This window comes from Macaca fascicularis, chromosome 6 (assembly GCF_037993035.2).
Source record: "Macaca fascicularis isolate 582-1 chromosome 6, T2T-MFA8v1.1".
In the NCBI taxonomy this organism is placed as follows: Eukaryota; Metazoa; Chordata; class Mammalia; order Primates; family Cercopithecidae; genus Macaca; species Macaca fascicularis.
This window is the reverse complement of record NC_088380.1, coordinates 37,351,719-37,379,374: the sequence shown is the minus strand read 5'-3', so window position 1 is coordinate 37,379,374 and position 27,656 is coordinate 37,351,719. Positions and strand designations below refer to the sequence as shown.

Below are 27,656 nucleotides of genomic sequence, written 5' to 3'. Positions count from 1 at the left end.
TTTACTTCAATAAGATCTCCCTTAATGTCTGATGCTCAATTAGTGAGACACAATTACTTCAATTCCAGATTTAAATCCCTATCACGACATTACTAAATTACCAAATCCTTCTAAGCCTGCTATCCTTATCTACAAAATGAGGATAAAATATATAACTAGAGTTTTTGTGAGAATTAAATGACAGCACGCATCGCTGTCAGGTAAATAGCATTCAAAACTGGCTTTTTACTCACATTTATATTCTTAGTACTCTCTCTGGGCTGGATTTTATTCTTGTATTTTCTCTAACCAGTATTTTACTCTTTTCGATATATTATTTTCAGAAGTGACCTCAAATCCTTTGTTGATATACATAAACTCCAAGAAGAACAAACCAACCAACCCAATCTAGTTTTGTTCCAGAGTTCACAGTATAAGGAAAAGAGAAACATGTAAGTAAGGGGAAGAAAATGAAGAGTGAGAGAACATTTCTGTGAAGAAAGCATTTGAAAGAATTCCACATAGGAAATAGATCCTGAAAAGTTATTTTCATAGTGGTTTAATAGGTGTCACAAAAAAGTATTTTGTGGCAATGTCATTCTTCCTCAAAAATTGAATACCTTCATTTATTTGCCAATTTCATAAAACAGCATTCTGGAGGTCAATTTTTTCAGTGATTTAAAAATGAGTAAAACATTTTTTAAAAGATTTAAACTTGAAACAGACCTCATTCCACTGTAAATTTTAGGCATTACTATTCCTGAGTGTCAACTATACACATCAAATGATTAAACACCTCCCTCCTGATCTAGTCAAGATATCTGCAGTAAGCAATGTGTAAATGACAACTGTTCCCAAAAAACTTATGATAAAGCTTTTAGAATAGAAAATGAATAAACATCTCAACAAGTAAAATTACTCTTTTCAGCATTAAAAAATAATTTGTGAAAAATGTAGTGAGTGTAATTATGAAGTGGCATACTCATCTCAACTTTAGTTCTAAAATAACACGACATCATTTTAACTAAGAGAAATGCTGGTTTTCCAAATAGCAGGTTACCTTTTACCCGAGGTTTAAAGAATAAGTATCAGCATCATGACATCACTAGAAAGAAATTGAAGCATACAAGGAATAAACTATAGTTTCTTTTTATATCAAAATGTACTCTTGAAAATGTGTTTGGCACAGTGCTAAATCATATATAGTTAATACTAAATATTGCAGGATACAATAAAACCCTGGAGTTAATTGTTTACACCCTCTTATGGGAATGAAAATAATAGATAGATACCAATTATTCAGAAGTCAGCCTATACAAACTGTATAAACAATATTTTATGTTTTGCTTTGAAAACCAGTGATATAATAAATTTTACATAAAAGACTGTAAAATAATATAAATGGATTTAAACAGATTTTTACAATAAGAAATTCAAATGGAAACAGACAAGTAACAAAGAGAAGTAAAAAAATTTATTGCAGTATTCGCTCCACCAGATTACCTGGGGATCCCTTTTCTTGTATTGTTTTCAGGGTGACCTAATACATCAAAATCTACATTTACAAAAACTCCTTCTGCAGATAGGTCATAGATACTGCATGCTTTTTTTTTTTTTTTCAACAGAATAAATTATATATCCAGGAGATTCTGCCATTTTACAGCCTGGAAAAAACAACGCTTCCCTGGAAACTGGGCTAAGCTAAAGAAAGCCATCCGCTGCTAGGTTAAACTCCAAGAACACTTTATTAAGAACATTAACAGACTAATTTCCAACATTCACTTGTTTATTTTTTTTAAACAGAAAGTTTTTTTCCAAGATATAAACAATTTTTGTTAAACTATAATACAGTGGGAGTAAAAATGAACTGAGAATCTGTTTCTGCTGCACAACAGCGAAGGGAGCTCCCACAAAAATGTTTGCCCAACATTTCCTTCTTTTGTTCCTGCATCCCAGGTTCCACTTACTCTTCATAAAACTGATTTTTTTTTTTTTTTTTTTGCCAGAATGTTGGTATTTCAAGTTTTTCTGCCTTTTAAAAAAATTCCTGTAAATTTGGCTGCATGTACAAATTCATTAGCTGGAAGTCCCATCCTTGGCGGCATACAGGGATCGTAAAGTCTGAACAACTTTATTAGTCAGCTTATTAGCACTCGTTAGAGCAATTTTTTTGTAAATAATGTCTGACTCTTTAATAGTGTCTACCCAAGGCACCAGTTTGCGGCCATCACGGCGCTTAGCCTCAGTCCAGGAGCCACTGTAGGAGCCTGCCATCCACTGAACACTGAAGCCATTGCTGGTTTTCTGTACTACTCTTGCAATTTGTGGTCGATCTTTGTACTTTGGACAGCAAATAGCGATGACATCCATGACGTCAACACTTTCATTCATCTGTGCTGCCAACTCCGTAGAGTCTGAATTTCGTTTTGACCTTCTCAATGACTAAAACATTGGGAGGGGGGAAAAAAGACCAAGTGTTACACAAAAGAATTTTAGTGAAATTATTGTTTTTATTGCTTTTAATCCCTTGACGCCGGGAGTTGGGATTTCCCGGCACACTTCCATTGCCGGCAATGAGACGCACCGTGACCGCCAGCGCCAAGGGGTTAACATATACTTGTAAAACCATATAACTCTTAATTTGTACCCGTGTCTTTACTCTTATTGATATATAAAATTATATATACATATGAACCATAAAGCTACATAAAACTTAGCAACAATAAAAATAACACACATTAATACAATTCAAAGAAAAATTAACCCTTTATGCTGGATAAATCTCATTTCTGTTTTTTTTTTATTGTCTTTTATGTTAAACTTTCTACAAAAGGATGTATAAATGGGTAAGTAGAGAATCTCTATCTACAAAATGTTTTCTCTCTTAAGTATTACATTACTTGGTTGTACATTTAATAGACTGACATATATAAGCACATAAAAATCATTTTACGTAATACGCTGCGAAATACGTTGACTCCTCCTCCGCCTCACCCCTGAAGTGCCTCCTCCTCTATCCTCCCCATCACTTTCATCATCTTCTGTCTCTGCTGCTGTATTATTTTTAGGGCTGCCTCCTCCAAGCAGTGAGGTAATTGCTTTGTTCCGAGCATTTGTGCTAGCTGACACCTCCCCTTCTTCTTCTTCTTCATCAGGGTCCAGATGTTCCATGAGAAGTTTGAACTATAAAAAATAGATATTATTTCAGAATTTTAAGTAAATATTTCAAGCAAGATTGTTAAATTCCTAAATGTTTTCTATGGCAGTAGTTTGCTGTGTGTGAAACAGATGTGAGCCATCATCTAAGTTAGGGGCTGGTAAACATTTTCTGTAAACAGCCAGGTGGTCAATATTTTTCATTTTGAAGGCCATATAGTCTGTCACAACTACACAACTCTGCCACTGTAGTATGAAAGCAGTTACAGACAAATAAATGAGTGGGCATGAATGTTTTCAGTAAAACTTTATTTGCAAAAATAGGCAATGGGTTAGATACAAAAACAGCCAGAGTTTTCAGACCCTTGGTCCAAGACATCAAGCAACCAGGTGACAATTACTGACAGACATTTTCTAGTTATCTCCCCTCTTTGCTCTCTGCTAAGAGGATATAAGAGAAAGCAGAGAATGTTGAAAAATTTTAAATGAGAACTAAAATATTTTTAAATTTTAATGTATGTAAGGTTTGCAAAGTCAATGAATAATATGAAAGCCACCGTGTAGATTATATTCTTAGCTCAAAAATTCTTATTTCTATGTTCAGCTACTTGCTTTAAAGTAGATTTTAAAAATTTTTTTAAGAAAAATAGAAATGGAGTTTTGCCATGTTGGCCAAACTGGTGTCAAACCTCTGGCCTCGAGTGATCTGCCCACCTCAGCCTCCCAAAGTACTTGGGAGCCACTGCACCTGAACTAAGTAGATTAAAATATAAAACTTTATTTTTATTTTTTAGGACAGTCTTCTAATTTAAAAAACATTTTAAACAACTTTTATATTGTGGTAAAATAGAAATAACATAAAATTTGCCAGCTTAACCTTTTTTTTTTCTTTTTAAATTCAGACAGGGTCTCACTTTGTCACTCAGGCTGAAGTGCAGCGGCGTGATCATGGCTCACTATAGCCTACACTTCCCAGGCTGAGGTGGTCCTCCCACCTCAGCCTCCCCAGTAGTTGGCACTACAGGTGCGCACCACCATGTCTGGCTAATGTTTGTATTTTTTGTAGAGAGAGGGTCTCGCTCTGTTGCTCAGGCTGGCTTGGACTTCTTGGACTCAAGCAAACCTCCGACAATAGGCCTCCCAAAGTGCTAAGATTACAGGTGTAAGCCAGCATGCCTAGCCTACCAGTTTAACCATTTTAAATGTATAATTCATTGGCATGTTGTACAACTATCACCACTATCCATTTCCAGAGCTGTTTCTTTCTTTGTTTTTTTAAATCACTGGACATCACAGCTCTGTCCTCATTAAACAATAACTCCCTGTTCTTTCCTTCCCTGGTCCTTGGTAACCTCTAGTCTATTCTCTGTCTCTATTTTAAAAGCACATTTTATATACATACACTTGCATACTTGTTAAGTGAGAATGTATGCAAATATATATTGGCATTACTCATATAAGAACATATGAAAAAGTAATAATATTGGTTGTCAGAAAAGAAAGGAACAGAATGGCCAAACAGGGTAAGAGGATGACTGTTTGCAGTTTTACCTTTTATGACATATAAGTCATGTATTTTTCTGATTTAAAAACATAGCCCTCTGTATCCCCGGATTCCGCACCTGCAGATTCAACCCACAGCGGATCAAAAACTATTTGGAAAATGCCACAACAAAAATAACAGCACTGGCCGGGTGTGGTGGCTCATGCCTCTAATCCCACTACTTTGGGAGGCTGGCGGATCACCTGAGGTCAGGAGTTTGAGACCAGCCTGGCCAACATGGCGAAACCCTATCTCTACTAAAAATACAAAAATTAGCCAGGCGTGGTGGCGCATGTCTGTAATCCCAGCTACTTGGGAGGCTGAGGCAGGAGACTCGCTTGAACCCGGGAGGCGGAGGTTATGGTGAGCCGAGATCACGCCATTGCACTCCAGCCTGGGCAACAAGAGTGAAACTCCGTCTCAAAACAAAACAAAACAAAAAAAAAAACAGCATTACAATAAAAAATAATACAACTTAAAAAAAATGTGGTATAACAACTATGTACATAGCATTTACATTGCTTTAGGTATTATAAGTAATCTAGAAATGATTTAAAGTATATGGGAGGATGTACATATATGCAAATACTATATTTTTTAAATAATTTTTTTGAGACAGGGTTTCACTCCCGTCACCCAGGATTGGGTGTAATGGTGCAATCTCAGGTCACTGTAACCACTGCCTCTCAGGCTCAAGCACTTCTCCTGCCTCAGCCTCCTGAGTAGCTGGGACTACAGGTGCACACCACTGCCCCCAGCTATTTTTTTGTATTTTTTGTAGATATGGGGATATGCCATGTTGCCCAGGCTGGTCTCAAACTCTGACCTGCCATGGCCTCCCAAAGTGTTGGAATGACAGGTGTGAGCCACCTCACGCAGCCTACTATGCCACTTTTTATCAGGCCCTTGAATATCGGAGGATTTGGGTATCCATGGGGGGACTGGAACCAATTTCCTGTGGAAACCAGGGGACAACTACAAAACACACACACGGGTTTTCCTATTATCTTTCATTTTCACTAAAATAAAACTATTCGTGGGCTGTTGTTTCCTAAGAAAAAATAATTAGGATGCCATAGGTGCAATGGGAAAGACAAGCTTAAAGTAACTCATTAAAACCACATAGAGAAAAATTATCTTGACAGTTCATGAAGCTTACATTCAATGTAAAGGAGATAGTTATCTCCCCACCAGCCCCCCACATTTACTTGTCAAAAAAGCCCTTATGAGAAGTAAAAACTTTTGGTTTACTACTCACATCTAGATACTGCTTTACTATACTCCTCTTCACCTCTTCTGTGATTTTGGAATTAGCCATGTCACTCCGCAGGAAGTCCAGTGTTTGTTTTGGATGAAAATGAACTCCTGTTTTTCGGTTTATCGCTTTATCATACACTTTTGCAGATTCAGATGGAGAGTACTTCTGAATTTTACTGTTTTGGGAAAACAAAACCAAAAACTTTAAAACTATGGATGCAACATATTTGGAGAAATCCAATTATAGGTAGGAAGCATCATACTAATGAAATTAGTTTCTCATGTCTATTTTTAATACTATTGTGATCCTAGGACAGCTTCAATACAATTACTTAATATCACCTAACTGGTTTACCTCTTTCTACTAGTTGCTGCCCCACCCCCAACCTATCCATTCTCTATACAGTGGCCAGAATGATTGTTTATAAACTTGTTTCAGGTTATTAACAACTCTGCTTAAAAATCTTTCCAACTCCTTAGCATTGCCTAATTAGCTTTACAAAGTTTTAAACTATTTTGCATGTTGCCAACATTTAACATCAAAATATTCCTTATAAGGCCAGGAGCAGTGGCTCATGCCTATAATCTCAGAGTTTTGGGAGGCCAGTGTGGGAGGATCACTTTGAGACCAGGAGTTCAAGAGTACCATGGGCAACACAACTAGACATCATCTCTACAAGTAAAAAGTAAAAAAAATTAGCTGGGTGTGGTGGCATGCATCTGTACTCCCAGCTACTCAGGTGGCTGAAGTAGGAGGACTACTCGAGCCAGGAGTTCATGATTGCATAACTGCATTCCAGCCTGGGCATCAGAGCGAGACCCTGTTTCAAACAAATACAGAGATATTCCTCTAAAAAATCTGGATTTCTGGTGTCTCCTGAAAAAGTGGGAGCTCTGGCCACATTATGCCCACCCTCTCCTTTGGTAACAAGCTTATGGAAACTTGAGACAGGTCCACTTAAATGACATCTCTTTCATCATGAAACACTCTTTCCAGTTGGCCACTGACCAGGTGGCCTATTAACATTTGACTTTGTGATTCCTAATCTTGGATTTCAATGAATGTAAAAAATGACCAAAATTCCATGGGTATAGGCAGGAAGAGATCTCTTTAATGACTAATGGTGGGTAAAACCACAGGATATTTATAATAACTGTACCTTTTCTCTCTCTTACTTTATAGAGTACTTTAAAGACTATTTGAGTTCTATTGGAGCTCAGTTTAGTTGGTTTACATCTGTTACTTCAGAGTTCTTTAAAAACTTAAACTTGTAATCTATTTTAAGGTTAGCCTGATTCTTTTTAAGGAAATCAACAAAATAAGCCCTTCAATTTGTAATGCATTATCACCAAGTACAGGAATATGTTTTTTACCCTTTAATAAAATAATAAATTATGGCATATTACACAACAGAATACTATACAGCAATAGAAGAGAATAAACTCCTTTATAAAAAGGAACATTTCTAACATTAAACATGCAAACAAAACTGGGTTTCATATTTATCATTATTATTTTTTTAGACGGAGTCTCGCTCTGTTGCCCAGGCTGGACTGCAGTGGCATAATCTCAGCTTACCGCAATCTCCGCCTCCCGGGTTTAAGCGATTCTCCTGCCTCAGCCTCCCGAGTAGCTGGGATCACAGGTGTGTACCACCATGCTCACTTAATTTTTCCATTTTTAATAGAGATGGGGGTTTCACCATGTTGGCCAAGCTGGTCTCGAACTCCTGACCTCAGGGGATCTGCCCACCTCGGCCTCCCAAAATGCTGGGATTATAGGCATGAGCCACTGCGCCCAGCCCAAATATTTATTATTTGAACAGAGTGAAGTTTTTTTTCTCACTGCTTATGTAATCTTACCTATCAGAAAATCCACAAAGATTCTTCAAATGTTGTTTTAACATTAGAAGCAATAAAATACCCTGGGACACATTGGCAAATTCAATTAAAGGAGCTGAATTTTCTGGCAAACATTTCATCACTGAATTTATATCGTCTTCTGAATCTGAATCTGAATCTGAATCTACACGTTTCCGTGACTTCCGAGGCCTGGAAACTTCTTCTTCACTGTCGCTTGACTCATTTTCCTTACTAGGTGATGATTTTCTCTCTTTCCTTTTGTCCTTTACCATAGACTGAAAGAAAAAATTGTTTGATAAACAATAAAAACAAAATGCCACTAGTAGATATAAGTATTCTCCATTCAACAGCTTGAAAAAGCTTCCTTAAATGAGTATTTTATAAACCTCTTGACTTGATATCAACAACTGGTATGCAATGTTAGGGGATAGTTTCTAAAACTAAATAAAATTATATACAATATCCACCCCCTCCCCCACAACCACTCCTTCAAAAAAATCCTTGTGAAATATCATTCAAAGGGAAACAATTTTCTTCTAAGGATAGTAATAAAAGATAGTTATAAAAGTATCAATTAGGTACATAGGTAAGCCATTATAGAGGAAAAGCAGTAATTATAATTTAACTGAGGAGAATAAAGTAATCTTGGACATCCCGAGCTTCTATCAAACTCTCCTTTTCAAGAACATTTCAGCAAGATAATACGCAATTTTCTCTGAAGACTTAAATCCTGTTTCTTTGTACTTTATGAAAATGTTAGTTCTTAGAAACAAAGTCAACTGGATTTAAGCAGGTTGTGTGGTGTGTGTGTAGGGGGCACATTATAACAACATTTATTCAAAACTGGAAGAAACATTTACAAAGACAGCCATACCAACCAGTAAGTAGGTAAAATAAGAGAACATGAGGGCTAAAGCTCCTGGGAAATTATTAACTTCTCAAACTTAAATGTGCACATTAACATCTGTGGATTTTGTTGAAGATGCAGATTCTGTTTCAGCAAATCTGGGTGGGGCCTGAGGTTCTAGAGCTTTAATAAGCTCTCAGGTGAAACCACTGCTGCTGGTGTGTGGTCTACACTTCAAGTAGTAAGGGTTTAGACACCTTTGTAATTCCAGCCCTTAGGAGGCATCTAAAATAATCTGTCTGATTTACTAGTCTGACAAGGCTGAGTTTTGAGCAATACAATTTTACCAAATGAGATCTACTTGGATCATTAGATACATGAGAATATTTAATTTGCAAAGAATTTACTGAGTGCTTACTATGTGCCTAGTGCTACACCAGGTACTTTTATAATTAAATAAATTACATTCCTCCTAAAAGTCATGACAGAAATGACGGAAGGTTCAACAAGAAATTTAGTAAAGATTTTGGGCACACATATGCCAACTCTATTACAGTGCTGTAGTTGAGCGATAAAATCAATGGTGTCATAAATTTTTGGTATAAGTGTAAATAAGCTATATATTTTCATGTGTAATGTGATTACAGCATTACAAGATTTACAGAATAATGTTTTAAAATGGGGCTTAAATGAATGTATGAATGGACATAAAACACTTAAGGTCAGTGCTTAAAGTGAGAGAAATAAATGCGATGGCTTATCAACAGAACAATCCATATATGTATTTTAGATGTTTCTAAATAGAAGTAAAGTGGCAACGTACATCCTCTCCCAAGACAAGTACTGCCCAGATTTCATTAAGTTCACTTAGAAAGATTTTATATACTCATGAAGAGAATAAAAAGAATGAGAAACAAAACAGTGAAAACAGCATGTCTGCACTTTGACAGATGGATTAAGAATAGTAATGTGTGTAACTTACCTCCTTGAATGACTGCAGTAGGTTACTACCAGAAACTGAGAGTGTAATGTCTATATGATGCATTATAAACAACGGCTCTTCCTGTGTCTGGTATGGAAAACAGGCTAGATTGTCTGCTATATACAAGAGCATAGTCACGTCTGTTTTCTGTAAATTTTAAGAAAAAGCACATATGTTTAGCGGATAATCTAGAAACCCATCCAAAAAAGCTTTTTTAGAAAAAATACAGGGCACTTTCACCTCACTTAATGTTAGAGAGAGAGATAAGCAGACACACACATGGGGAGAGTGGGCAGAGACACAGAGAGACAGAGAGACAGCAGGAGGGAGAGAAATATAGAGGAGGAAAAAGGGAGAGGGAGAGAGGTGTAAGAAAAAGGGAGAAGGGGGAACATAAATAGAATTTTATAAAATAATCTTAGGCCCATTTTTTATTTTATAATGACTTACACTATGCTATCTCAAGAGGTGAAATTTTTTATTGCATCCATGTGAAATTCCTTGAGGTTTTCTTAGAGTATATGGAATCTTTATGATAAATCCATACCATATCAGAAAGTATACATGAAAGTTAAATCATTGTGCTACTAAGAGTTTCACCTATATGGAGATCAGTTACACACAGTTACTATTCTGCCCTCAAAATAACTACTAATTATAGTACTAATACATAGGTTAGAAGAAAAAACCTAAATCCACGTACTCATAAACATTTGTCAGTTTCCTGTGTATATGTAATTCAGAATATCAGAGTTGTTTTGACAATGCTATCAGTTTCACACTATAAGTACTCTGAGGTAGGCAAAATTTAAGAGGATTATTGTTATTTGCTTGCTTTAAAAAAAGTAATAGAGAATTCAAGCATTTCATGATCATAAACAGAAGGGCATATTAATATTCAAATTTCTTTTAAATATTTATAGCTCAAGGAAAAAAAAAAGCTCACAACTAAAAAGCACTCCCTCCTACCATCTACCCTCCCCTGCCATGGAAACAACATAAAACCCAACAGCAGCAGCAACAAGATCCCATAGCACAGATGGAATAACCTTGCTATTAATATTCGTAAGAGTATCACTCTCACTCTATTTTTACTTTACGGTATGTATCAACACCCATGTTACAGACGAAAAAATGTAGACATAAAACCCTACCTCATCTATTAGTTTAACATTATAATTTATATATATATTTTCAAAACTCATATATATTTTATTTTTATATATTTATATTTATATAAATATTTTCTTCAACATCCATAAAAGCCCTGTATTTCTCTTTCCTTTCAAAGTTCTTCAAAGAATAGTTTAGACTGCTCCTCCCATGTCTTCTCCACTATTTTTTTTCAAAGGAGACATGATATCGGTCACTGCCATCTTGAACTCCTGGGCTCAAGCAATCGCTTTGCCTAGGTCTCACAAGTAACTAGGTAGCTAGGAGTATAGGTGCATGCCACAAGGCCTGGCTGAGTTTTATTTTTTAATTTTTGTAGAGACAGGGTCTCTGGTATGGAACTCCTGGGCTCAAGCAATCATCTGGCTTGGGTGCTGGGATTACAAGCATGAGTCATCTCACCTGGCCCTCCCTCTTCAATTACAATCTGCTTTTGTCCCTCACTGCTTGACTGTTTTTGTCCATGAAGTTCACCATTCTACTCTATTTTTCACTTCTACTCTCCTTGCCTTCACAGTAGCATCTGACTATCATCCACACTTTCCTTCACGATATCTACTTCCTAAGTTTTCTCTTCCTAGCTCTTTGACTACTCCCTTTTTATGTACTACTCAAGCCAACTCCTTTGCATCTGACTTTGACAACAATCCTATTCTTTCAGGTGCTCAAGATAAAAATACTCCAGTTGTCCACTTACTATTCTTTTCACACAGTCTCATTTAATTCTTTCCTCAAATTTCTTTTCTACTATCCATTCTTTTTTTTTTTTTTTTTAATTGAGATGGAGTCTTGTTCTGTTGCCCAGGCTGGAGTGCAGTGGTGTGATCTCAGCTCACTGCCACTCTCTGCCCCCCAGGTTCAAGTGATTCTCATGCCCTGGCTTCCAAGTAGCTGGGACTACAGGTGCGCGCCATCACACCTGGCTAATTTTTTTTGTACTTTTAGTAGTGACGGCGTTTTGCCGTGTTGGCCAGGCTGTTTTCGAACTCCTGACCTCAGGTGATCCGCCCGCCTTGGCCTCCCAAAATGTTGGGATTACAGGTGTAAGCCACCGCACCCGATCTCTACTATCCATTCTTTTTCTCCCCTACTGTTGTCACAATAGGTTAATTTCTTATTACCTCCAGTGTGACCACAATGCTAAAAAATTTCATCTTCCTAAACTGCTCTTTGGCAACTGTCCTCATTATTTTATTCGCACACTTCCAATGTTGTTTTTTTTTTTTTTTTTGCCATCTACAGGATCCTCTATATACTATTCCTCATTATGACCTTTCTACCCCAGTCAAATAACAAACTATTCATTATTAACCACACATTCTTATCTTTTACATTTTTGGCCCCTACTGGAACATCTTCCTTCCCTGGTTTATATAGCAGATCCCTCTCATTCTATCCCTCTGGGCCTTCAGGCATTTGTTCTTTCTCTGACATTCTTTGTTGGAGGTACTTAGAAGAAAGCATTGCATTGTGAGAGCTGGGTTTCCAGTTTAGCATTTCAAATGCTGAGATGACAGTACATCTAGTCAATGACATAAAGCAGGCAGTGAAACCACATAGGAATGAAGTTCTTTTGGAGAGAAACAAGGACTGGAACAATATTATCAATACAAACCATCAGGGCACTCAGGATACACTAACCATAATCACTATTAATTTTGTGTCCTATCCCCACAACTGGAGGGAAAATCCTTTCAGGGCAAAAGCACTACGTTATATCATCTGGCACTCCTGGTATAGTGTCCTATACACAATGCAAACTTAATACTGATGATATGATGATAATATTGATGATAAATTTCACACAGTACTTAAAAAGAAGAGGTCTAGTAAGATATCTACACTATGGTAATTATAATTTTGCTTTATTGCAAAAATCTGCTGTCAGGCTAACAAGTAATTAAAGTATTTCTTTTGTTATTTTCTTTTGCTTTTTTTTTTGTTTTTTTTTTTTTGAGACGGAGTCTCGCTCTGTCGGCCAGGCTGGAGTGCAGAGGCGTGATCTTGGCTCACTGCAACCTCTGCCTCTCGAGTTCAAGCAATTCTTCTGCCTTAGCCTCCTGAGTAGCTGGGATTACAGGCGTGTGCCACCACGCCCGGCTGATTTTCATATTTTTAGTAGAGACGGGGTTTCACCATGTTGGTCAGGCTGGTCTCGAACTCCTGACCTTGTGATCCACCTGCCTTGGCCTCCCAAAGTGCTGGGATTACAGGCGTGAGTCACCATGCCTGGCCTCTTTTGTTCTTTTAAAAGTTGCTATACACATAGACTCATGTGCGCTCTGTGTGGCCAGAAACCATATCTGTCTTTACTATTTTATGCTCGTTAAACTTCTTAGCACAATGGCTGGTACATAGCAGATGCTGAATAAATATTGTGTAAAATAAATAAATTAAAAGGTAAACTTAAAAGAATATTCAGTTTTCTTGGCCTATGGTCCTGGCCAACGCAACTAGTGCAACAGCCAGAAGTGTCAAAATTGTAATTATGGTAATCCCCCCTTATTGTTGTTTTGCTTTCCACAGTTTCAGTTACCCTTGGTCAACCATAGTCCAAAAATAGGTGAGTAAACTACAACAAGGTATTTTGAGAGAGAGAGAGAAAAGCAAGATCCCATTTACATAACTTTTATTACAGTATACTGTTATAATTGCTCTATTTTATTATCATTGTTAATCTCTTACTGTGACTAATTTAGAAATTAAAACTTTAACATAGGTTTGTAGGTACTGGAAAAACTAGTAGTGTCATGTGCCACATAACCATGTTTCAGTCAATGACAAACCATATATATAATGACGGTCCCATAAGATTACCCTATCATATTTTTACTGTACCTTTTCTATGTTTAGATATGTTTATACACACGAATACTTATGATTGTGTTAGTTATCTACAGTATTCAGTACAGTAACATGCTGTACAGGTTTGTAGCCTAGGAACAATATAGCTTAGGTAGGCTACAACATCTAGGTTTGTGTATAAGATATTCACCCCACAAAGAAATTGCCTAACTATGCATTTCTCCAAATGTATCCTTGTCATTAAGTGATGCATGACTGCATATATAAGATTTAGTACTATCCATGGTTTCATGCATCCACTGGGGGTCATGAAATGTATCTTTAAGGATAAGGGAGGACTACTATACACAAAAGTGGACTACTATACACAAAACTGACTTCCCTTCATTAAGGAAAGTCAAGTTGAACAACTAGGGATCTCAACAACCAAAAACCTATAACAGTTATTCTCTAACAATATTTGAGGTAATCGATTCCCAATGTGATTAGTTTAGTGATGGTGCTTATTTAAAGATATGCTTACAGAATCTGTTATCAAAGTTTATGGGATATTCAGTATGGAGGCAAAGTTATACATTATTCCTTATTATACTTATTTTTATACAAAATTTCCCTTCAATTCTGACTGTGTACTTTGTAAATAACTTAGAAGATTTAGAAAACATTTGATGAAGTTACTATCATATACTAATAAAATGGTAATATTTTAAAAATGGTGACTACTTTATCCATAAAATTTCTAGAGCATTTATTTTCTTAAAATAATAAGTTTTTGTGCTTACTGCTGTGTCATCAAAGAGGTTGAGTAAAGAAATAAGAAAGGCTCGTCTGTGTTGGCGGTTTCCACGGATCATGGAGTAAAGGTGTGAACACAAAGCGCTAGAGGACTCGTCTTGTCTGAAACCCCTTACAGGATCTTTTAGGCATGTGTTGATTGCCTGTTGTACCTGGTAAGACATCTTCATACCAGCCACTGCTTTCATCTGAAATCAATACAAGTCTCATTTTTGTCAAGGAAATTAAAAGACACAACTTAAAAATATACTTAGAGCATTACATCCTGAGGCTAGCTTCATTATTTGGTTTTCTTAATTAAAATAATACGAATCACAGAATGAAGTGCTAGAAGGAACATCAGAGATTATCTCTTACAATTCCCTCATTTCAAAGAAGAAAAAAAAAAATGAGGCCCAGGAGAGTTATTGCAGCCAAGTTCACACAGTAGGATATAAAATCTAGGTTTCCGGATTTTTAGTCTGGTGTGCTTGGTACTGTCACCTCTAGCCCAATCTTAACTTTAAACTAGAAAAAACACCTTGGGAGACTAACTTAGTTGCATGTTTAGAAGATAGGTACTAAGTAAGACATTTTATCCCAATTATGAATGTGGGCAGGGTATTTATCAAAGACATGCTTTACTCAAGAAAAATGCTTAAATTTAGGTTATAAAATGTTAAAATACATACATGAATGAATCCAGCATATTTTTTGTCTATTTCCACAAGTTGCTGATCAGCCTTGTTCCGCATAGCAGGTTCTGGGTCTGTGCCCATAGCAATTAAATATGGCACACACTGGAAATAAAAAAAAATTATGAGATATCACGGTAGTAAAAACTCTCTATTTAGACATACGTCAAAACTTTCTGTATATCTGAGATATATGAATTTAACCTTATAGGCTTTCCTATAAAGGCTATGATTCAGTGTTCTTTTTAAAGTGACAAATCTTTGAGATTCAGCTTAAATCCAGAAAGCACTGGAGCACCAGCAAAAATACTAATGTGGTAAAATTTAAACAATTTCATTGTAAATTTAAGGTTCTTTAAACATAAAGCATTCCCACACTAAGAATATCTATTTAAGATTATGATATAGACTACAAATGTATAATCCAGTAGTTTTTAAAGCTTGATTAGATTTGCCTTGTAAAGATAATATAGGGCAAACAGTAATTTGCTTTCCATACTCAAAGCTAGGAAAATATAATTGTTTTTCAAAGTGATTTCAGATGTGGCTTTGAGGATCAGATAGTTGGTAACAGTCATATTCACTGTACTTCTAGAGTCAAAAAACAGTACTACTATGTTAAGCGAGTCTGAATCAAAAAGCAATGTGAAGGCCAGAAAAACAACAAACTTTTAACTTTAAAATACAGACATGGCACTAAATGAAAGAAATGATCATGTTAAATCTCAAATCAGGAAAGAAAAAAGGCTGTAAGGTGGGTGCGGTGGCTCATGCCTGTAATCCCAGCACTTTGCGACGCTGAGGCAGGCAGATGACTTGAGCTCAGAAGTTTGAGACCAGCCTGGCCAATATGGTAAAACCCCATCTCTACAAAAACGCAAAAATTAGCCAGGTGGTGGCGTGCACCTGTAGTCTCAGCTACTTGGGAGGCTGAGGTGGGAAGACTGCTTGAGTCCAGGAGGCAGAGGCTGCAGTGAGCCAAGACTGCGTCATTGCACTCCAGCCAGGAAAAAAAAAAAAAAAAAAAAAAAAAAAAAAAAAAAAAAAAGAAAAAAGGCCAGAGAGAACGCCCTTGGTTAACTAGCAGAATCTGCAAATGGACTATATATTAGATAATATTGTATCAATGTTAAACTTCCTAAATTTAATGATTATAATATGGTTTTGTAAGAGAATGCCCTTGTTCTTAGAAAATATATGCTGAAGTGTTTAGTGGTAAAGAATTATAATTACCTGAAACTTCCTACCAAATGATTCAGAAAAAAGCAGATGTATAAAAGGGAGAGAGAGAAAGCAATTGTGGCAAAATGTCAACAAATGGTGAATATAGGTGAAGAGTATAAAGGAATTCATACAATACTTTTGTAATTTCTTTGTGTGAATTTTGTTTTTTTTTTTTTTGAGATAGAGTCTCCCTCTGTTGGCCAGGCTGGAGTGCAATGGCACGGTCTTCGCTCACTGCAACCTCCGCTTCCTGGGTTCAAGAAATTTTCCTGCCTCAGCCTCCCATGTAGCTGGGACTACAGGCATGCGCAACCACAACTGGCTAATTTTTGTGTTTTTAGTAGAGACGGGGTTTTGCCATGTTGGCTATGCTGGTTTTGAACTCCTGACCCAAGTGATCCGCCCACCTCCGCCTCCTAAAGTGCTGGGATTACACGTGGGAGACACTGCACCTGACTCCTTTGTGTGAAATTTTAAAAAAAGTTTAAAAAGCATATAAAATAAGCACCCAACAATGAGCCCTCGGTAGTTCAAAAAGGTCACAGTCTCAATGTACTACTGTTACATTATAATGTATGATTCTTTATGATAATAACCTGGAGTCATGAAGAACAGGATAAGTATTTGTTAACATGTTTTGTTTCAGGACATAGGGAAGACCACAGTATGTTTAAATATATCATATTTTCAAAAAGTTCCATGAGAAATACCCAAAATAAAAATCTTGAAGGGTATAGACTCTGCTTATTTAATACATACACTTTTGTAGCCTATGGCGCTCTCTTGACCATCAGATGGTATATACTACTACATCAGCATTGGCTGCCAATCTTCAGTAATACTAATGTCTTTTATCACATCGTTTTGTCCTCATATCAATGCTATGAGGTGTCAGGTAGTTGGTGCTATCCCCAACTTAAAGATGAAGGAATTGGGATTACATAATTTACTTTTCTGTGGACTAAGACCCTGTTGAACAGATTATACTTTTAAACCCAGTGAACTCTCTTCACATAGATTGTTGGATCTTAGGGACAAAAGTAAGTATGAATTAAAACAAATATCCCTACTTAGAAAAATAATTTGAGTATATGTTCTGCCAATAGAAATTACAAGTTGGTTTATAACAGAGACAATATTATGAATATATGGGTATTTTGCAGTAGTCATAACCCAAGAGATTATCTAAAACTTCTAGATTCTTAAGAGTTTAGTACAAAGAAGAGTAAGAGGAACAAAGAACTACTTATTCTCTATAATCACAATGTATCAAATGACAACTAATCTGGCCCTTTTATTAAGTTGCTGCTGCCATAAAACACGCTTACCTGAACTGGATGAATAAGACCTTGATTTAGAGTCAATGCAATGACATTTAGGGCAAAGTGGCGTACACTTGACTGGGTGTGAAAAAATGCCTCAAGCACCTGTTTGAGATAAAGCTGCATGATGGAACTACTCATCCCTGAGGAAACATCACCCATTTCTTTCAAGTCTTCCTGTTTTGCAACTTTCTTCCCTACAAAAGAAAGCAAAGGATAAACACATATTAAGAGCACCTATACTAACTTTACTAAATATTTCAAAATTAGGCCATAAGCAAAATCACAAAACGTTATAGCTAGTGTTCTGGCTCAATGGTTCTGTGTGTGTGTGTGTGTGTGTGTGTGTGTGTGTGTGTGTGTGTGTGCGTGTGTGTGTGTGTGTGTGTGTGTGTGTGTGTGTGTGTCTGCGTCTGTGTCAGAGGCCCCTTTGAGAACCCAATGAGAAGTATAATCTCTCTCCTCCCTCAAAATGTTAATGTTTACACACATATACAATTTAAAAACTATTTTAGAGAATTTAAGAATATGCTAAAGCCCAGTTATAGACCTCAGCATAAGGACTGCTATTTAACTGAATTTCTTTGTCTAACGTATCAGGAAATTTAGATATTTAGATCAAAGGAGATAAAGCCATTATAATATAACCATAGCTATGAAATTTAAAAATATATTTTCACTTACAGTCTCTATCTGCCTGCTGCATACGTGTATCTTCTTCTTGTAGGTAGGTCTGAAGGTTTTTTAACACTTGTATTTTTAAATTGACTGAGGAGTTCTTATCAGATAAAATATTATTATATAGATTCTTCACTTCTTGCTCGAACATTAGACTTGGATGCTGAATAAAGGCAAATCCTATGGGAGAGGGGAAAATCTCATCATATATTCATATTAAAATTAAAATTTAATAAATATGTTAATAAATTATATAAATGGCTCCTTATTTCAAAAAGTTAAAACTTAAAATGACTGGAAGAATATGCTGGTGGCCTTACCTAGAGAAGCATTAGAGCAGGTACTTCTTTCCCCATGAATTAAAAACAAGAAATTGCATTTCAAAGGAGAATTTCACACAAGAGGAAACCTTGAGGAGGGAGCAGGGCCTAGTGGCTAGGGGAGTGGATTAGGAGTCAGGAGTCTTGGGTTCTATTCCTGGCTCCACCACTGACTTGTAGTGTGACCTTGGGTGAGTCACATAATCTCTCTGTGCCTCAATTCTCCATCTGTAAAATGGGGATAATAATATTTACCACCCACCTACCTCACAGGGATGTTTTCAGGATTTAAGAAGTAATGTCTGCAAACATTTTTCAGATCCCCAGTAGAAGGTACTACATTGACATTATTTTTTTTAAAAAATTAAAATATATTCATTTGATGAAACAATATAATAAACCAGAGCAAAAAATATCTTCCACTTCTTTCTCATATGGCATTATAATAAAGCTACAATGCTGAATCCTATAACCACGGGTTAATAAGTAGCAATATATCATCCATGTTTATAATGTTTATTTGAGGAAAAAAATGAAGATCTCTCATGACAGCAAGTATTATTGATAACAAACAACAAACTAAACTCAAAGCATAGAGTGATCAGATAACTAGCCCAAGGTCACTCAGGATAACTATGGCCCAGGCAAGATGTTTTTTATTAACTGGTCTAGAGGCAATATTTTCTGAATAGTGCTGCTTAAGTTAAAACTTCATCTTTTTGTACTCTGAAATACTTGTAACACTATTAGTTTTGCCACTCCATATAAATTATGTCCAGACTGAATATTTAAAGGTACACACTGGCTTGAAGTTAATATTGCACCAATTTAACTCCTTAGTAAATGATGTCTGAATTTTTACTCTATGTGCTACAAGTAATTTTCAAAAAGGGATAGAGGAGGAATACAATGATAAGGTTTCAATTTATTTACAGATATCATAAACATGATTTAATAAGTAACTTAGAATCTTTTCTTACTCATCTTTGTTCAAAAGACTAATATAAATAACTACTCATACATATTAAAGTATGAACCTTAATCATAATACTAAAATAAAATTTCCAAATAAGTTATTAATCTCATTGGGTAGCTTTACGTGTATAGTCGTTGCTTGGTATCCATGGGGGATTGGCTCCAGAACCTCCCAGGGATACCAAAATCCGTGGTTTCTCAAGTCTCTGACATAAAATGGGGTAGCATTTGCATATAACCTATTCACATCCTCCCGTATACTTTAAATCATCTCTAGATTATTTATATCTAACACAATGTAAATGCTATGTAAATTGCTGTTGTACTGTTTAGAGAATAATGACAAAAAAATCTGTACATATTTAGTATAGGTGTAATTGTTTTTTCTCAGTATTTTTGATTCTTGGTTAAATCCACAGATGTGAAACCCATGGATATGGAAGGCCAACCGTATCCGTACAAAAAAAAACAACAACAAAAACCAAAAACCTGGACAGACTGTTCTTGTATTTTTTTGAAGTGCATTCAATTCAGGTACTTTAATGCCATTCGTTTCCTATTTCCTCATATTCTAATTCCTTCATAGATATAAGCCATACAGACCTGCCTAACAATTGCAAAACATGTTTTTATTACATCAGTGCTTCCTGGAAAAATAATATAAAACACGTATATATCCAAATTGTTCCTCCTGGGTTGCTAACTTTTTGCTTTTATATAAATAAGTCAGTGTAGACTGATCATTGTTTTAACTAGATATGGCAGCTTCCTGTAGTGACAAAGCCTTGCAATGAAAAAGAATAATTACAAAAATGCAAAGAGCACAGAATTCTTCTACATTATTTTTCTTTATCAAATGGCTTTAATGAATGTTCTTCAGATACCCTATGGAGGAGGGGTAGAAGAAAGTATTGTTATCTCTATTTTACTAATGAAGAAACTGATAAAAAGACAAGTGGCTCGCTCAAGTTTACCCAGGAAGTCAATGGCCATAACAAGAATGGAACCCAGTTGTTTTAATCCCCAGATCTACATTCTATACACCAAATCCTACTGCTAATAGAAACATATTAAAATAAACCAACAATTTAGATTCACAATATTTAAAAATGTGCTCTATCCCTCTCAAATAGCTACAATTTATAAAGAAATTTAGACTTACCTAGACCAATGATAGCTTTTGTTTGTACTTCTTCATCTGAATGTTTTGTAAAATACATCAATAGTTCAAGTACTTTATCTTTTATGTTAACCTAAGGGAAGGAAAACACATTAAAGTATTCATGAAGAGTAACTTAGATTAATTTTCAACTATAAAGGAAAAAAATACCTAAAGACAATGAGAATTTCTGTATGTGAACTTTATTAAAAAAAAAAAGTAACCAATTCCATTTATTTTAGAACAGTGGCATTCAAAGTATCAGTGTGTGACAAAGCAGCTTGTTTCGGAATGTGAATCAGTGTGTTCCCTTCATTGAAAAAAATTTTTTAAAAAAATCAGCTGTTGATGTCAACAGTGTGCCTACTGTTACAAAGCTGATATAACTTGTCAGAGAAATTTCATTATCTGGTTACACACCAGTAACAAAAAGTTCATGGATTAGCAGTCAGTCCGAGGACCATGCTTTGAGTAGCACTGTTTTCAGAATTTTCATTAAACCAGACTAATATTGCCTTCATCCTGGGTCATTACTGTTATTCTCAGATTACAGTGCCATATAGTTCTGTGTTTTATAGCATTTTAAGTATTACTATCTTTACCTTGCTGTTGCCTTTAAAATCTTCCAGATCAAAATCAAAATGCCGACATAGTGCTCCAACAGTGAAAAGGGATCTAAGAAGTGCTGGTTTGTTTGTTAGAAGTGAAGTGTTATTTGGGTCCTCTTGGTGTTGACTTTTTAATTTTGAAATGGCACCTAATAAAGATAAGTAATATTTATAATATTTATCTTTGAATTACTCAGTTCAAGTAATTACTACTAATGAATTACGATTTTTTTTTTTTTTGAGATGGAGTCTCACTCTGTCACCCAGGCTGGACTGCAGTGACGTGATCTTAGCTCACTGCAACCTCCGCCTCCCGGGTTCAAGTGATTCTCCTGCCTCAGCTTCCCAAGTAGCTGGGATTACAGTTGTGTGCCACCATGCCTGGGACATTTTTGGATTTTTAGTAGAGAGACGGGGTTTCACCATGTTGGCCAGGCTGATCTCGAACTCTGACCTGAGGTGATCCATCCGCCTCGGCCTCCCAAAGTGCTGGAATTACAGGTGTGAGCCACTGTGCCCGGCCAATTAATTTTTACTAATGGTTCTAAATATTAAATATGTCTAGAATTATGAGGGCGCTCTTTTAGAGTCTAAACTAATTAATGTAAGAAAATTTAAATTTTACTTTTCACAGTGTGCAAAAAATTTACCAACCTTTACTTATCAGGAGATAAATTTCTGAAGTAATCACAGTGGGTTCTTAAGGGAATACAAAAGACACCAGACAATATTGTTTCTGAGAGGACCACAGTGGATAATCACACCTCATAGTTTCCTTGATTCTAGCCTTTTATCAAATGCATTTAAAATGAGCTGACACACTGCAGGACCTAGCAGAAAAATTTTAAAACCCTGGTACTGAACTTACCATAGTATCTATTGAAACAAGCCCACACAAATTTAAAATTTTGTGTCACTTTATTTACAACAGCCCCAAGACAGCTGACACAATGTTGCACTACCTAAAAGATATAGAAAATGTTTGTTTAGATAAAAGTTAAAAATATACTATTTTTAAAACTTAGCTTTTTACAAATATTTGCTTTAAAAATAATATTAATAAAATATATTATAACTTTACACTAATGAATAAAGAAATGGTAAACTGAGTGCTTACAGTCATGCCATATTTGATGATGAGCTTCATCAGATCTTCTTCAATAGTGGCAAGGAAAGTTTCACTTGGATGCTCCATCAGTGGTACAACTAGCTCTAGGATTTTTGCAACATTGCAGATAACCATGAAATCATTTTGTGTCTATAAGAATAAAAATAATGCTTTATGAATATCCAAAACCTTAAAAGAAACTATATACAGTTTTATGTATTTGTGGGCAGAAATAGGGCATTTTGCACGTAAAGGTCCAGTTAAAAAAAAAAAAGTCTATTAGAGTTTTTTTTTCAAGATATGGAAGAAGAAGCACCAGCATGTCAGGAATATGGACCAACAACTAACTTACCAAAATGTGACCTTGGGGTCACTTAATCACAATGTTAAAGTTATATTTTTTTTCCTAAAATGTAACACAAGTCAATTCTAAACAAGGGTATTTACGTATTGACAGCATTATACAAAGACTGGTACAGTTTTTACGATTAGTATTTTCCGAGCTGTGTATGTTAACCCAGTAGTTCTCAATCAGGAATAAGCTTCTTCCCCTGTATCCTGACACAGGAGTACTTGGCAGTGTCTGGAGACATTTTTGGTTGTCACAATGGGAGCCACTACTGGCATCTAGTGGCTACAGGCCAGGGATGCTGCTAAACAACCTGTAATGCACATAAGAATCCTTGACAACAAAGAATAATCTAGTCCTGTCAATAGTGCTGAGGTTGAGAAACCCTGTGTTAAAATTTTCTGATAGATAAAATCCCAGAACTACGCAAAAGGCTTCTTTTTAAGAAACAGTGTCTTGCTCAATTGCCCAGGTTGGAGTGCAGTGGCACAATCATAGCTCAATGCAATCCTGAATTCCTGAGCTTGAGCAATTTTCCTGACAGTCTCTCGAGTAGCTAGAACTACAGGTGTGTAACACTACACCCAGTTAATTTTTAAATTTTCTTTTTTTCTTTTTTTTGAGACGGAGTCTTGCTCTGTTGCCCAGGCTGGAGTGCAGTGGCGCGATCTTGGCTCACTGCAACCCCTGCCTCCCGGGTTCAAGCAACTCCCTGCCTCAGCCACCCAAGTAGCTAAGATGACAGGTGCCCACCACCATGCCTGGCTAATTTTTGTATTTTTAGTAGAGATGGGGTTTCACCATCTTGGCCAGGCTGGTCTGGGACTCCTGACCTCGTCATCCACCTGCCTTGGCCTCCCAAAGTGCTGGGATTACAGGTGTGAGCCACTGCACCTGGCCTTAATTTTCATTTTTGTAGAGACAGGGTCTCACTATGTTGCCCAGGCTGGTTGTGAATTCCTGGCCTCAAGTGATCCTCCTGCCTTGGCCACCCAAAGCACTGGGATTACAGGTGTGAGCCACCATGCTCAGCCTAGGACTTTTTTAAATTTAAATGTGTATTTCTTTGATTAGAAAAAGTAATAAGCATGTTTAAAAAAATAGGTAGAGACTTTTTAAAAAAAACCAAAAGGTAGAAAAGGATTTACAATAAAAAGTCTTGTTTCTATCTATCCTCCAGCCACCCAGTTCATTTCCCCAAAGGCAATCAGTTATGTGTGCGTGTGTGTGTGTGTTTGTGTGTGTGTTTGTGTAGTAAGGCTTTCAATGCATGTTTTTAATCTAGTTTTTTTTTTTTTTTTGCTTTTCTTTTTTTTTTTAGACAAGAGTCTCACTCTGTCGTCCAGGCTGGAGTGCAGTGGTGTGATCTTGGCTCACTGCAACCTCTGCCTCCTGGGTTCAAGTGATTCTCCTGCCTCAGCCTCCAGAGTAGCTGGAGGTATGGAGGGAGAAGCATCAGCATGTCAGGAATATGGACCGACAACTAGCCCGCCACCACGCCCGGTTAAGTTTTGTATTTTTAGTAGAGATGGGGTTTCACCATATTGGCCAGGCTGGTCTTAAACTCCTCACTTTGTGATCTGCCTGCCTCAGCCTCCCAAAGTGCTGGGATTACAAGTGTGAGCCATCATGTCCAGCCTTAATCTAGTTTTTAAGCTACTAATCCTCATTGTTAGTAATGGATTACCGGCATTCATTTTGGACTTTTTGTTGAGACAGCACCTCGTCTTGTTGTCCAGGCGGGAGGCAGTGGCGCAATCTCGGTTCACTGCAACCTCCGCCCCCCAGGTTCAAGCGATTCTCCTGCTTTAGTTTTCAGAGTAGTTGGGACTACAGGTGCGCACCACCATGCTTGGCTAATTTTTGTATTTTTAGTAGAGACAGGGTTTCACCATGCTGGCCAGGCTGGTCTTGAACTCCTGACCTCGTGATCTGCCCACCTCAGCCTCCCAAAGTGCTGGGATTACAGGCGTGAGCCACCGCGCCCAGCCCATTTTGGACTTTTTGAGCTAATTAACACACTAGTTAAAAACATTCCCACCACTTGGCTTGTAGGAGTATTAATTAAAAAAAAAAAAAAAAAAGAAATTCCCACATCATATTCATCCTTCCTTTTAAGATCCCCACAGGATTAAAAAGAAAACATAAATTCTTTTTAAGTAACAGAAATCCTGCTGTTTCCTGTAATGAGTTAAAGTGGGTCTAGGGATAGAAGAATTTTTGTTGGGTAAGATAAATTCATTTGAGAACCAGTGCCAGCATTTTACCTGAAAAAAAAAAAAATGTAGTGGCTGGGCACAGTGGCTCATGCCTATAATCCCAGCTCTTTGGGAGGCCAAGGTGCACAGATTACTTGAGGCCAGGAGTTCAAGACCACCCTGGTCAGCATGGCAAAACCCTGTCTCTACTGAAAATACAAAAATTAGCTGGGTGTGGTGGTGCACACCTGTAAAATCCCAGCTACTCGGGTGGCTGAGGCATGAGAATCGCTTGAACCTGGGAGGCGAAGGTTGCAGTGAGCCAAAATTGCAGGATTGTACTCCAGCCTGGGCAACAGAGCAAGACTGTGTGGTTAAAAACAAAACAAAAAACAAAAAACAGTAGGCCGGGCGTGGTGGCTCATGCCTGTAATCCCTGCACTTTGGGAGGCCAAGGCGGGGTAGATCAACAAGGTCTGCAGTTCAAGACCAGTCGGGCCAACATAGTGAAACCCCATCTCTACTAAAAATACAAAAAATTAGCCAGGTGTGGTGGTGTGCACCTGTAATCCCGGCTACTTGGGAGACTGAGGAAGGAGAATCGCTTGAAGCCAGGAGGTGGAGGTTGCAGTGAGCCAAGACTGCGCATTGCACTCCAGCCTGGGTGACAGTGTGAGCCTCAATCTCAAAAAAAGTAGCATTTTCTGAACCTTCCCTTAACATACTGGCCTGGAAAATCAAGTAAAAGAAATACCTTAAATTCCAGAAGAAAAATTTAAAGAAAGACGGAAACTATTAAGTAAAAGAGCAACAGAATAGAACAGGGAAAAGTATTTGTAATAAATATACTATAAGATGGCTTAATATCTAAAATATTAAAATTATTTAAAGAGTTCTCCTAAAAAAAGGCCTACAATTCAAAGGTAAAATGGACAAATGATATGAAAATGATATAAATAGTGAATTAACAGAAAAGCAAGCCCAACTGGTCAGTACCATGAAAAGATGCTCAACCTTCTTTGCAGTCAGGGAAGGAAACTGAAGCAATAATGAATTATTCCTTTCCACCTGTTAGACTGGCAAAGAGTACTAAAATAATGACAATGATTGTCACATACAGCTTTCCAAAAGGTTGTATAAAACCCATCCACCGCAAAATGGCAAGATCAATTAAAAATGAAAACCAAAATAACCTTGTTTCAACCTAGCAAGTCCACTCCTCAGCAACTGTTCCAACAAAATAAAGGCATCAGTACTTAAAGGTATTTAAATTGGAATGTTTATTTAAACATTGTTTGTAGTGGTGATCAAAAGGAAATATGTAAACACCTGCCAAATAGGGAAATGATTAAATAAATCATAGGACATCCATAAAATGGATAATATACAGCCATCTAAAACAAGGAATTAGATATATACCAGGTAATATGAGATTACCAAATATGCCTAACAAATATCTATATAATATGATTCAATTTTTACAAAACCATCATTTATATATACCTGTGTGTTCACAACTATAAAAGTATGTTAAGGACACTATAAGACGTTTATTCTGAAGGGAAGATGAATAAAGATGGAGATAGGACATAAAAACAAAAACAAAAAACACAAAACGTTAAAAAAAAAAGTTTACCATGTATGAGATACTCTTATTTATATAAAACTTAATATTTGTGTACATACATACATAAAAGATGTACAAGACATTTTAAAAGTGATTTTGTTTTAAAAAATTACTGGTTCAAAATCATGCAAGGACAATTTATAATATAAATAATAAATAACAGGTTTCCTTATAGTCCAGATTCTACTGGTAGACATGGGGCTGAATTCTAGCTTTGGGACTGGTTAGCTATGTGACACTGGGCCAGTTATTGATATTCTTTAAGTTTTAGTTTCCTTATCTGTAAAACTGAGATCATAATAGTACTTACTTCACAAAGTAAATGAGACAAAATATATGTAAAATTTTCACAGTGCTTGGTACTTTGCTAAAAAATTATTAGCTATTATTATTAGCCACAATATTAACCAATTTATTTCTGGATCTAACAGAAACCCTAAAGATAGAATTAGTGTCTCAGAAGTAAATGCATGTTGTTTTTAGGTATTTATTATCCTTTACTACTCTCCTCAGTTCTTAAAGTTTTCTCAGGAAGTCCTGAGGTTTTCACCTAGAGCTTACAATTTAGATCATCAAAAAAACTGACCATAGCAGCAAAACAAATGTAGTAAAGTTAAAATTAGCTCCTTAGGAACATTAGGATCATAGCATGTGAGAAGCCTTTTATATTTGTTAAGTTTTAAGAGTATTTAAAAATTTTGCATTTTTAGCAGTTACTTATACTCTTTAAGCTTCAGTTTCCTTATCTGTAAAATAGAGATAATAGTACCTACTTCATAAAGTAAATGAGATTATATATGTAAACCACGTAACTCACTATGCTGTCATATATACTTTAAAATCTTTATTTGCTAGATAATTTTACTTAAGCAATGTCTTACTACTCACACCGTATTTTAGAAAAACATAGAGTATGTTTTTTTTTTTTTTTTTTTTTTTTGAGACGGAGTCTCGCTCTGTCTCCCAGGCTGGAGTGCAGTGGCGCGATCTCGGCTCACTGCAAGCTCCGCCTCC

The 27,656-nt window shown here is 36.4% G+C and overlaps 1 protein-coding gene across 6 annotated transcripts in view; it reads right to left on the bottom strand.

Annotated features, from left to right (window-relative positions):
• Window positions 1–522: 522 nt before the first annotated feature.
• The window catches only part of NIPBL (NIPBL cohesin loading factor), a 194,153-nt gene continuing 167,019 nt past the window's right edge, over window positions 523–27,656 (bottom strand). For 5 of the 6 annotated variants that reach the window (XM_015451282.4, XM_073993316.1, XM_005556732.5 and 2 more), the window contains 13 exons: window positions 22,478–22,618; window positions 22,229–22,322; window positions 21,355–21,509; window positions 20,756–20,846; window positions 18,305–18,478; window positions 17,627–17,817; window positions 15,072–15,179; window positions 14,388–14,588; window positions 9,628–9,774; window positions 7,799–8,073; window positions 5,937–6,111; window positions 2,974–3,162; window positions 523–2,421 (listed from right to left, as the gene is read on the bottom strand). In XM_015451282.4, the coding sequence (XP_015306768.1) occupies window positions 2,056–2,421; window positions 2,974–3,162; window positions 5,937–6,111; window positions 7,799–8,073; window positions 9,628–9,774; window positions 14,388–14,588; window positions 15,072–15,179; window positions 17,627–17,817; window positions 18,305–18,478; window positions 20,756–20,846; window positions 21,355–21,509; window positions 22,229–22,322; window positions 22,478–22,618 (2,307 nt within the window). In that variant the 3' untranslated portion in view covers window positions 523–2,055. Of the gene's footprint in view, window positions 2,422–2,932; window positions 3,163–5,936; window positions 6,112–7,798; window positions 8,074–9,627; window positions 9,775–14,387; window positions 14,589–15,071; window positions 15,180–17,626; window positions 17,818–18,304; window positions 18,479–20,755; window positions 20,847–21,354; window positions 21,510–22,228; window positions 22,323–22,477; window positions 22,619–27,656 lie in introns of all 6 variants that reach the window. The other variant, XM_005556733.5, reaches the window with a different exon arrangement.